The sequence below is a fragment of the Bombina bombina genome, chromosome 9, assembly GCF_027579735.1.
Source record: "Bombina bombina isolate aBomBom1 chromosome 9, aBomBom1.pri, whole genome shotgun sequence".
NCBI lineage: Eukaryota > Metazoa > Chordata > Amphibia > Anura > Bombinatoridae > Bombina > Bombina bombina.
Window position 1 is genome coordinate 290,631,835 of NC_069507.1, and position 12,870 is coordinate 290,644,704.

General features: G+C 41.1%; 1 protein-coding gene across 1 annotated transcript in view; it reads left to right on the plus strand.

Moving 5' to 3' along the window:
- Positions 1-12,870, plus strand: part of NCAPD2 (non-SMC condensin I complex subunit D2) — a 185,691-nt gene that overhangs the window by 47,155 nt on the left and 125,666 nt on the right. Inside the window, exon 7 of the mRNA XM_053692853.1 lies at positions 7,512-7,635. Coding sequence (XP_053548828.1) covers positions 7,512-7,635 — 124 coding nt within the window. The remainder of the gene's footprint in view (positions 1-7,511; positions 7,636-12,870) is intronic.

Consider the following 12,870-nt stretch of genomic DNA (forward strand, 5'->3'; position numbering starts at 1 on the left):
TTCCGGAACAGGGGATGGGGTTTTATTCAAATCTCTTCATTGTACCAAAGAAGGAGAATTCCTTCAGACCAGTTCTGGATCTAAAAATATTGAATCGTTATGTAAGGATACCAACATTCAAGATGGTAACTATAAGGACTATTCTGCCCTTTGTTCAGCAAGGGAATTATATGTCCACAATAGATTTACAGGATGCATATCTGCATATTCCGATTCATCCAGATCATTATCAGTTCCTGAGATTCTCTTTTCTGGACAAGCATTACCAGTTTGTGGCTCTGCCGTTTGGCCTAGCTACAGCTCCAAGAATTTTTACAAAGGTTCTCGGTGCCCTTCTGTCTGTAATCAGAGAACAGGGTATTGTGGTATTTCCTTATTTGGACGATATCTTGGTACTTGCTCAATCTTTACATTTAGCAGAATCTCATACGAATCGACTTGTGTTGTTTCTTCAAGATCATGGTTGGAGGATCAATTTACCAAAAAGTTCATTGATTCCTCAGACAAGGGTAACCTTTCTGGGTTTCCAGTTAGATTCAGTGTCCATGACTCTGTCTTTAACAGACAAGAGACGTTTAAAACTGATTTCAGCTTGTCGAAACCTTCAGTCACAATCATTCCCTTCGGTAGCCTTATGCATGGAAATTCTAGGTCTTATGACTGCTGCATCGGACGCGATCCCCTTTGCTCGTTTTCACATGCAACCTCTTCAGCTTTGTATGCTGAATCAATGGTGCAAGGATTACACAAAGATATCTCAATTAATATCTTTAAAACCGATTGTTCAACATTCTCTAACATGGTGGACAGATCACCATCGTTTAATTCAGGGGGCTTCTTTTTTGCTTCCGACCTGGACTGTAATTTCAACAGATGCAAGTCTCACAGGTTGGGGAGCTGTGTGGGGATCTCTGACGGCACAAGGAGTTTGGGAATCTCAGGAGGTGAGATTGCCGATCAATATTTTGGAACTCCGTGCAATTTTCAGAGCTCTTCAGTTTTGGCCTCTTCTGAAGAGAGAATCGTTCATTTGCTTTCAGACAGACAATGTCACAACTGTGGCATACATCAATCATCAAGGAGGGACTCACAGTCCTCTGGCTATGAAAGAAGTATCTCGAATTTTGGTTTGGGCGGAATCCAGCTCCTGTCTAATCTCTGCGGTTCATATCCCAGGTATAGACAATTGGGAAGCGGATTATCTCAGTCGCCAAACGTTGCATCCGGGCGAATGGTCTCTTCACCCAGAGGTATTTCTTCAGATTGTTCAGATGTGGGAACTTCCAGAAATAGATCTGATGGCGTCTCATCTAAACAAGAAACTTCCCAGGTATCTGTCCAGATCCCGGGATCCTCAGGCGGAGGCAGTGGATGCATTATCACTTCCTTGGAAGTATCATCCTGCCTATATCTTTCCGCCTCTAGTTCTTCTTCCAAGGGTAATCTCCAAGATTCTGAAGGAATGCTCGTTTGTTCTGCTGGTAGCTCCGGCATGGCCTCACAGGTTTTGGTATGCGGATCTTGTCCGGATGGCCTCTTGCCAACCGTGGACTCTTCCGTTAAGACCAGACCTTCTGTCGCAAGGTCCTTTTTTCCATCAGGATCTAAAATCCTTAAATTTAAAGGTATGGAGATTGAACGCTTGATTCTTGGTCAAAGAGGTTTCTCTGACTCTGTGATTAATACTATGTTACAGGCTCGTAAATCTGTATCTAGAGAGATATATTATAGAGTCTGGAAGACTTATATTTCTTGGTGTCTTTCTCATCATTTTTCTTGGCATTCTTTTAGAATACCGAGAATTTTACAGTTTCTTCAGGATGGTTTAGATAAGGGTTTGTCCGCAAGTTCCTTGAAAGGACAAATCTCTGCTCTTTCTGTTCTTTTTCACAGGAAGATTGCTGTTCTTCCTGATATTCATTGTTTTGTACAAGCTTTGGTTCGTATAAAACCTGTCATTAAGTCAATTTCTCCTCCTTGGAGTTTGAATTTGGTTCTGGGAGCTCTTCAAGCTCCTCCGTTTGAACCTATGCATTCATTGGACATTAAATTACTTTCTTGGAAAGTTTTGTTCCTTTTGGCCATCTCTTCTGCCAGAAGAGTCTCTGAATTGTCTGCTCTTTCTTGTGAGTCTCCTTTTCTGATTTTTCATCAGGATAAGGCGGTGTTGCGAACTTCTTTTGAATTTTTACCTAAGGTTGTGAATTCCAACAACATTAGTAGAGAAATTGTGGTTCCTTCATTATGTCCTAATCCTAAGAATTCTAAGGAGAAATCGTTGCATTCTTTGGATGTTGTTAGAGCTTTGAAATATTATGTTGAAGCTACTAAGTCTTTCCGAAAGACTTCTAGTCTATTTGTTATCTTTTCCGGTTCTAGAAAAGGCCAGAAAGCTTCTGCCATTTCTTTGGCATCTTGGTTGAAATCGTTAATTCATCTTGCCTATGTTGAGTCGGGTAAAACTCCGCCTCAGAGGATTACAGCTCATTCTACTAGGTCAGTTTCTACTTCCTGGGCATTTAGGAATGAAGCTTCGGTTGATCAGATTTGCAAAGCAGCAACTTGGTCCTCTTTGCATACTTTTACTAAGTTCTACCATTTTGATGTATTTTCTTCTTCTGAAGCAGTTTTTGGTAGAAAAGTACTTCAGGTAGCGGTTTCAGTTTGAATCTTCTGCTTATGTTTTTCATTAAACTTTATTTTGGGTGTGGATTTTTTTCAGCAGGAATTGGCTGTCTTTATTTTATCCCTCCCTCTCTAGTGACTCTTGCGTGGAAAGATCCACATCTTGGGTAGTCATTATCCCATACGTCACTAGCTCATGGACTCTTGCTAATTACATGAAAGAAAACATAATTTATGTAAGAACTTACCTGATAAATTCATTTCTTTCATATTAGCAAGAGTCCATGAGGCCCACCCTTTTTTTGTGGTGGTTATGATTTTTTTGTATAAAGCACAATTATTCCAATTCCTTATTTTATATGCTTTCGCACTTTTTTCTTATCACCCCACTTCTTGGCTATTCGTTAAACTGATTTGTGGGTGTGGTGAGGGGTGTATTTATAGGCATTTTGAGGTTTGGGAAACTTTGCCCCTCCTGGTAGGAATGTATATCCCATACGTCACTAGCTCATGGACTCTTGCTAATATGAAAGAAATGAATTTATCAGGTAAGTTCTTACATAAATTATGTTTTTCGTTCCTTTTGAAAATTGAAGGGTAAGCCTTTCTCTCCCCCTACCAAGCAGGAACAGTCCAAGCCTTCCTGGCGGTCCAACCAGTCATGGAACAAAGGAAAGCAATCTAAGAAGCCCGCTACTGACTGAAAGTCCTTTTTTGCTTGGGTTCAGGAGTCCTGGGTGGTGGACATCGTGTCCCAGGGATACAAACTAAAATTCAAGACTTTTCCTCCCAGGGACAGGTTTCTGCTCTCAAGATTATCTGTAGACCAGATAAATAGAGGTTTTCTTACACTGTTCGAGACATTTCCGACCTGGGAGTGATAGTTCCTGTTCTAATGCAGGAACAGGGTCTGGGATTTTACTCCAATCTGTTCGTGGTTCCCAAAAAAGAGGGAACTTTCAGACAAATTCTAGACCTCAAAAGTCTAGAATTCCTCGAGTACCGTTCTTCAAGATGGAAACTATTCGTTCCATTCTTCCCTTGGTTCAGGAGGGTCAATTCATGACAATAGATTTAAAGGATGTGTACCTGCTTGTTCCCATCTACAGGGATCATCGCAAGTTTCTGAGGTTTGCATTTCTAGACAAACTCTTCCAGTTTGTGTCTTATATTCGGCCTTGCCACAGCTCCCAGCATTTTTTCAAAGGTCCTGGGATCCCTGTTGGCGTTGGTGCGGGTTATTGCAGTGGCGCCTTATCTGGATGACATTCTGGTTCAGGCGCCATCCCTTCAACAAGCAAACTCCCACACAAATGTTATTCTTCCTGCGCTCTCACGGGTATAAGGTGAATTTGGTAAAGAGTTCCTTAATTCTAGCTACAAGGGTAGTGTTCTTGGGAACCATAATAGATTCCCTATCAATGAAAATATTTCTGACAGAGGTCATGAAATCAAAGATCTTCGATTGTTGTCTGGCTCTTCAGTCCTCTTCGGCCATCAGTGGCTCAATGTATGGAGGTGATCGGTCTGATGGTAGCTGCCATGGGCATCATTCAGTTTGCCCGTTTCCACCTCAGTTATGCATGCCTAGGCAATGGATCGGGGATTATGCGGATCTGTCTCTGCAAATTACATCTGGTTCAGGAGACAAGGGATTCTCTTCTTTGGTGGTTGTCTCAAAAAAATCTCTCCCATGGAACCTGCTTCCGCAGACCCACCTGGGTAATTGTGACAACTGACAACAGCCTGCTGGGATGGGGAGCAGTCTGGGGCTCACTAAAGGCTCAGGGGACATGGCCTCGGGAGGCGTCTGTTTTTCCCCATAAACATTCTAGAGCTGAAGACCATCTTTAATGCTCTTCTGGCCTGGCCTCAGTTAGCTTCAGCCCGGTTTATCAGGTTCCAGTCGGACAACATAACTTTAGTGGCTTACATCAACCATCAGGGAGGAACTCGGAGTTCCTTGGCCATGACAGAGGTAGCCAAGATTATTCAGTGGGTGGAGACTCACAACTGCTTTCTGTCTGCGATCCACATTCCAGGAGTGGACAATTGGGAAGCGGATTTTCTGAGCAAACAGACCTTTCACCCGGGGAAGTGGGAACTCCATCCGGAAGTGTTTTCCAGCTTGATTCTCAAATGGGGACAGCCGGAACTAGATCTCATGGCATCTCGTCAGAATTCCAAGCTCCCGAGGTACAGGTCGAGGGATCCTCGGGCTGTACTGATACATGCTCTGGCAGTCCCTTGGAATTTCAGTCTAGCATACCCATTTCCTCCGTTCGCTATTCTTCCTCGGGTCATTGCTCGAATCAAACAGGAGAGGGTGTCGGTGGTCCTCATTGCAGCAGTGTGGCCTTGCAGGATATGGTATGCAGACCTAGTGGAGATGTCATCCTTCCCACCTTGGAGACTTCCACTGAGGAAGGACCTTCTTCAGGGGCCCTTCCTTCACCCAAATCTAGTTTCTCTGAAGCTGACTGCTTGGAGATTGAACGCTTAATCTTATCTAAGCGGGGATTTTCAGAGTCGGTCATTGAGACCATGATTCAGGCTTGTAAGCTTGTTACTAGGAAGATTTACTACAAGATATGGCGGAAATATCTCTATTGGTGTGAATCCAGAGGCTACTCTTGGAGAAAAGTTTGGATTCCTAGAATTCTGTCTTTTGTCCAAGAGGGTTTGGAGAAGGATTTACTGTCAAATTCCTTGAAAGGTCAAATATCTGCCTTGTCTATTTTGTTACATAAATGTCTGGCGGATGTACCAGACGTGCAATCGTTCTGTCAGGCCTTGGTCCGAATCAGGTCTGTGTTCAAACCTGTTACTCCTCCCTGGAGTCTTAACCTTGTTCTTAAAGTTCTTCAGCAGGCTCTGTTTGAGCCTATGCATTCCATTAGATCTTAAATTATCTTGGAAAGTTTTTTTGTTTCTTGTTGCAATTTCTTCTGTTCGTAGAGTCTCTTGGCGTTTAAGTTTGAATCTCCTTACCTTATTTTTAATTTGGATAAGTTGGTTTTGTGTACTAAGTTAGGGTTTCTCCCTAAAGTGGTTTTGGATTGGAACATTAATCCGGAAATTCTTCCTTTTTATGTCCTAACCCATCTTCTCATAAGGTACGTCTGCTGCACAACGTTGGTGCGTGCGTTAAAATTTTATCTACAGACTAAGGATTTTAGCCAGTCTTCTGCTCTGTAGTTTTCTCTGGGAAAGTAAGGGGCAGAAAGCTATGGCTACTTCTTTCTTTGTGGCTGAAGAGTATCACCTATGAAACTGCTGGACAGCAGCCTCCTGAGAGGGTCATGGCTCATTCTACGAGGGCAGTTTCCTCTTCCTGAGCATTCAAAAATGAAGCTTCTGTGGAACAGATTTGCAAGGCTGCAACTTGGTCCTTTCTACACACTTTTTTTTTTTTTAAAACTCTATCGGCTGAGGCTTCCTTTGGGAGAAAGGTTCTTCAAGCAGTGGTGCCTTCCGTTTAGGTTTCCTGTCTTGTCCCTCCCTTATCTGTGTTCTCTAGCTTGGGTATTGATTCCAAATAGTAATTAGATGATCCGTGGACTCAGTGTCATTAGAAAGAAAACAAAATGTATGCTTACCTGACCGGCCTTGTTTTTTAAGACAGGTTTTTTTGTTGTTGTCATTTTATAAACCGTAGGCACCTCTGCACCTTGTTGCTTCCTTTCTCTCCTTTTACTTTGGTCGAATAACTGGGGTTGGAGGGAAGGGAGGAGCTATTTAACAGCTTTGCTGTGGTGCTCGCTGGCACAGCGCTTTCTCCAATGAGGTGACCTTTACACCTTTAGACCAATAGCCGTGCTAGGATGTCAGTTGACACGCACTGCTATTTCCTTATAGACAGGGTGAGCTTAACATAGTGTTTTTTTTTTTTTCATTTTGTATTTTTTTAGGGACGGTAAATCCTAGCATTTCGTTATACGCTTGGATTTACCATCAATTTAAGTGACACACAAGGCCCCAGAGAGTCCAATCACAATTAAAAGGGACTGTAAACTCAATTGTCTCCTAATTCAGAGAGCACATGTTAACTAGAAAATTTAATGTCTTAAAGGTACAGTCAAGTTAAAAAAAAAAATATGCACCGATTTATATAGGGCATGCAATTTAAAAACAATTTACCAGTGATTTCTAGTGATGGTAAATCCTAGCATAAGTAACTTGTCATTAAAGGGATGGTAAATGAAAGTGTATAACAAAGTACTTTTGGGGGAGTGTGCAGCTCAGTATCATGTGGGGCTAATGTGCCCGGTGCACAACAGGAGGAGAAATGATAAGTTAAGATTAAAGGAATTGTAAATTAATGACCAGTATCTAAAAATCTTAAAAACGGGGGCACTTTAATGCATTAAACTTTACAAAGACCCTTAATTTGTAAAATATTTACCACAGAGTAATGGTAATTATACCGTTGTTCCTGCGCCCGCATCGCGTGGCTTCTTCAACAATAGGCTAAAGAAGGTAGGCGATGCGGGCGCAGGAACAACGGTATAATTACCATAACACTCTGGTAAATATTTTACAAATTAAGTGTCTTTGTAAAGTTTAATGCATTAATTTAACTTTACAATCTCTTTAAACTCCTGGCACACTGTGTGTGTGTGTGTGTATGTGTGTGTATATATATATATATATATATATATATATATATATATATATATATATATATATATATATATATATATATATATATATATATATATATATATATATATATATATATATATATATATATATATATATATATATATATATATATATATATATATATATATATATATATACACACACGACAGAGGCTGCAGGGTACTGGCAGTTTGGGTGGCATTGTGCCAATATCACTTACTCATGTTTTACTCACTGTATAGGTGCCAGCGTCAAGGTTATCCAGCTTCTTCAGCACTTTGAACATCTGGCTCCAGTTCTTGTTCAGGCCGTGAGCCTGTGGGCAACTGAATATGGCATGAAAGCTGTTGTGGGTGAAGTTATGAGGTGAGCAAGGCATTATGGGCATTCACATGTACTCCTCTCACTCTAGTCTTGTTCCCACATAGCAGTGGGTCCCTGTGCCAGTCCTCGTGTGTTCTGTCTGTGTAATATGAAGCTGATCACTCACTTGTGCTACACGAATATCTCTACCATATATCTGTACTCTTCTCACTTGGTATGTGTGTTCCCCATGTCAAGACCTATTGGCTTTGTACCGCTATTACCTTTTTTTCTTTCTAATGACACGGTGAGTCCACAGATCATCAATTACTGTTGTGATATTCACTTCCTGCTCAGCAGGAGGAGGCAAAGAGCACCACAGCAAAGCTGTTAAATATAACTTCCCTACCCACAATCCCCCAGTCATTCTCTTTGCCTTTAGTACAAGGAAGGGGTGAGGTTTTTGGTGTCTGAAGAAAAGATTTATTTCACTTCAATCAAGATTTTATTATTTTTAAAGCCAGGGTAGGATTGCTCTGTCTTTTCCTGTCAAGATTGAGTCTAGCCGATCTCCACTTTAGGAACTTGTGAGGTGGGCCTTACTGTGTTTTCCTAACATGTTGCTACCCTAGTATAGAAAGACAGAGTAGGTTTACTCTGTCTTTCTTTTTTTCACAGACATCTGTAAGGAGTTGGCGTCCTTCCATGTGTGAGCGGTCCTCCTGCCGGACGGCTAGATGCAGGTAAGTGCCTATTGTCTTCTGGGGCTAGGAGGCTGGCACTTTAGAGTCATTGAAAATATATTGGGCTCTCTGCAGTTTATTGATGAGACTCAAATAATCCTGAGTGGGGATTAAGGCAGAAGGCAGGCACTGTTAGGCATGTGACAGGAGACGGTAATTTTACTCCCTTCATGAATAGGTAGGAGCTAATTTCTTATTGGGTTTTAGTTTATTCAAGGCACAAAATATACATTTGCTCTCTCTGAGCCGGATTCTAATTAATTTTTATCCGGAAGAGAGGATTACTTTAATAACGTCCATAGCCTAAGGGCTTGTGAGGTAGAGCCTCTGCATCGGTACCTTTTTTATTTATTTAGGGGCTTTATGGTGTTTGCATTTACTTTTTAGCACAGTTTCGCATTTGCTTTATTTCGGCTTGTGGTTCTTTTCTGTTGGCTGGGAAGCGCGTGCTTTAGGTTAATGGCGAAGCTTCTCAAAGCCGGGTCAGCTCCTCCCCTCTTCTCCAGAGCGGCATCGTCCGTGTGTAAATACAGCGTGTAATTTGCGGTTTAGATCTGTTACGGCTGTTGTGTAGCCAGCCGTCTTGATCTTTCTAAAAGCCTTTTGTGTTATATAGGGGAGAAGTGAGAAAATATTTTCTCCGTTGTTAGTCTAATTAAAGAGCCAGTGTGTGTTTTTTTTGTTTTTTTTTTTCCCCTTTTGACACAAGACGGATACATTTAAAGAGACGGTACTACTTTAAATGTATAATCTTTATTTCTTCTACTAGATACGAGTCCACGGATTCATCCTTGCTTGTGGGATATTATCATCCTGCTAACAGGAAGTGGCAAAGAGCACCACAGCAGAGCTGTCTATATAGCTCCTCCCTTCTCTCCACCCCCGGTCATTCTCTTTGCCTATACTAAGTAATATTAAAGGGACAGTCTAGTCAAAATTAAACTTTCATGATTCAGATAGGGCATGCAATTTTAAACAACTTTCCAATTTACTTCTATTATCTAATTTGCTCAATTCTTTAGATATCCTTTGTTGAAGAAATAGCAATGTACATGTGTGAGCCAATCACACAAGGCCTTTATGTGCAGCAACCAATCAGCAGCTACTGAGCATATCTAGATATGCTTTTCAGCAAGTGATATCAAGAGAATGAAGCAAATGAGATAATAGAAGTAAATTAGAAAGTTGTTTAAAATGGCATGCTCTTTCTAAATCATGAAAGAAAAAAATTGTGTTTCATGTACCTTTTAAGAGGTAAAGTGAAAGAGGTGATAAAATAGTTTTTATTTTCTTCAAGCAAGACTTTTTTTATTTTAATTGAAATAAATTTTTATTAACTTTACATTGGACATATTACATAATATATCAAACAGTTAAAGATGGACAGTATTATACAGTAAGATCCTCAATACATAGCCCAGAAGTTCTTTATACAGCGTCCTCCAAACTAGATTGTAAAGGCTCTATTCCGTCTTATCTTTACATGACCAATAACTTAGGTTCATGCATAATATTCATAACATACTTAACTCATAAAAACTTCCCATACCCCCCTCCCCCCCCAGGTGTTTCCAGAAACCTCTGCTTTCTCCAAGTTGAATCAATGGGCTTATAACAAAGGCTAGCTAGGTAATTTTATTTCTTTTCAGATATGATGGTGTCAGGCGTCTGGGATTCTCCGCTACGACTTCTTTGAGCCTGCCCCCACCCCTCCTCTATTCCTATCTATCCTTACCTAAGGACCTATAAGTAGTTATCTTTTCTCAGAATCCAATAAAACCATACCTTTTGAAACTGCTCACTGGTTCCCTGAGACCATGCCGCTAGCTCCGACATTGTATAAGTATCTGTTATTTTGTCTAGTATCTCTCTCCAACTAGGCGCCCCCACCTTCCAATGTCTAGCTATACAGATTCGTAAACATGTGCTAAGATTTTTAATGAAAGTATTGGTTGCTGAATTAAGCGTTCTTATCTTTTCGTTTAAGAGTGCCTGGGCTATCGTCAATGTAATATTTTCATCAAGTATGTTGCTGAGTAGTTCCGATAGCTTCGTCCACAATGGTTGCACTTTAGTGCAGTCCCACCACATATGTCTATATGTCCCTCTTTCCTTACATCCCCTATAACAGGTCCCCGCATTTGCTGAGATAAAATGTGCTGTCCGCTCAGGAGTGAGGTACCACCGGAACGCCACTTTCAGACAATTTTCTTTCATATCTGCACTTAGCAAACCCTTACCAGTTTCTAGTAGTATTTTGTCCCATTCTCCCTTTTCCCTTGTCCCACCTAAATCTATCTCCCATCTGTCCATCAGGGGAGACTTAGAGACAGTTCTTGATTCTTGAAGCAATATATATATATTCGTGAGATCACGTGTTTCCCCCTAATGGGGATGTTACATAACTTTTCTAACTGGGTCAGGGGTTGGCCAGAGCCATGAGATAAATATTTAGTTATAGCTGACGAAATCTGTAGGTAGAGGAACCATTGTAGTGTGTATGGCTGGACTTTGTCTTTAAGCTGATTAAATGTAAGTAATGTGTTTTTGTCTAAACAGTCTGCCACCCTATGTAATCCCTTATTCTCCCATTTCCCTACAAGTCTTCTAAGCTCCCGGGGTAACAAAAACTTCACAGGTATGAACAAGGAGTGGGAAGGGTATAATCTTAATGTTTTTGTGAATTTGTGCCACAGCTGTATTGTTTCACATGTTATAGGTGATCTATATGTCATGTTTTCATTTTTAGAGCGGGGTCCCACAGAATATCTGCCGGATTTTCACACCCAGCCATATCGGCCTCTATGCGTGGCCAAGTAATTTCCTTCAGATTTTTCTCCACAATAGTGGTTTGTGCCAGCCTGGAGGCGTAATAATAGTCCACCAAGTTCGGGACTCCCACTCCCCCCACCTGCCTGTGTTGCTTTAGTATCCGCGCTGCTATTCTTGTTTTTCCATCCCCTCTTAGGAAACGCAACAATTCTACTTGTAAGGTATGTAAATCTGTTATGGGGACCGCAATCGGCAAAGTTCTAAAGGTACATAATCCGGGGGAGAACGTTCATTTTTATAGCTGATAGTCTCCCATACCACGAGAATCTACCCTTTTTCCAATTATTAAGGTCTTTCCTGATAGTTTTATAGAGGGGGACGTAATTCAGTCGGTATAGGTCTGAGAAATTCTCATTTAATTTCACCCCTAAATAGGTAATGTGGGTTTTCGCCCATGTAATATTAAAATTCAATTCTATCGTTTTTTGGGTATGAGGGGGAAGGGAAATCGGGAGAGCCTTACTCTTGTCTAAATTAACTTTATATCCAGAAATCTCTGAGAACCTCCCTAGAGTGTCATATAAATTAGGTAAAGAAATCAGGGGTTTGGTCAAAGTCAACAAGACGTCATCGGCGAACAACGTCAATTTATAGTCCCTTCCCGCCAAATGTATACCCTCTATCTCGCTTGACTGCCTGATGACCGCTGCCAATGGTTCAATGCAAATGGCAAATAAGAGCGGTGAAAGCGGGCACCCCTGACGAGTTCCATTTAAAATATCTATGGACCTCGAGGTGTATCCCGCAGCACCTACCACCGCCGTTGGATTGGAATAGATAGTTTTAAGAGCCTTTATAAATGCCCCCCGAAATCCCATTTTATCCAGGACCCCAAACATGTATCTCCAATCCACCCTATCAAACGCCTTTTCCGCGTCGAGTGATAGTAACAATGCTGGCGTCTGGGTTCTCTTTAGATAGTCCACTAGGGTCACTATTCTCCGCACATTATCTGGGGCCTCTCGCTCTTTAATAAATCCCACCTGATCTTGATGGATCAGGGAGGGTAGAATCAATTTTAATCTGTTTGCAATAATTTTTGTAAAGATTTTGATATCCGAATTTATCAACGAAATGGGCCTATAATTTTTGCAAAATTTGGAATTCTTTCCTACTTTAGGTATTACTACTATTTTAGCTTGCAACATTTCTTTAGATAATTCCCCGCCTGCCAGGATTTCATTACAGAATGTTAGTAGGTGAGCTAACAAGTCTTTCCCGAACAGCTTGTAATATTCCCCAGTAAGGCCATCTGGGCCTGCTGCCTTCCCTGATTTCAAATCTTTAATGACCCCTAAAATTTCTATGGCTGTAACTTTAGCATTAAGTTGTTGAAGATCAGAGTCCTGGATTACTGGTAAATTAGCTTGCTGTAAAAAACTGTCTGTGTCGTAATATCTCCCGGAGTCACCTTTCTCCCATCATACAATTCTTCATAATATTGAGCAAAAGTCTCAGTTATCTCCTGGGGATTTGAGGTGGAAGCCCCACTAGACCTCTGTATAGAAGGAATAGCAAAGAATTTGGTTCTCTCCCTCAATTTAAATGCCAAATATTTGTCCGGCTTATTTGCATAGATATAATAGTGGGCCTTCAACCTCAAAGCTGCGCGGATGGAGAATTCATTTAATATTTTAGTCAACTCCTGTCTTTTAGACTGAAGAGACTTATATACCCTAACTGATAAGGTACGTCTATGCTCCCTCTCAAGTATCTCAACCTC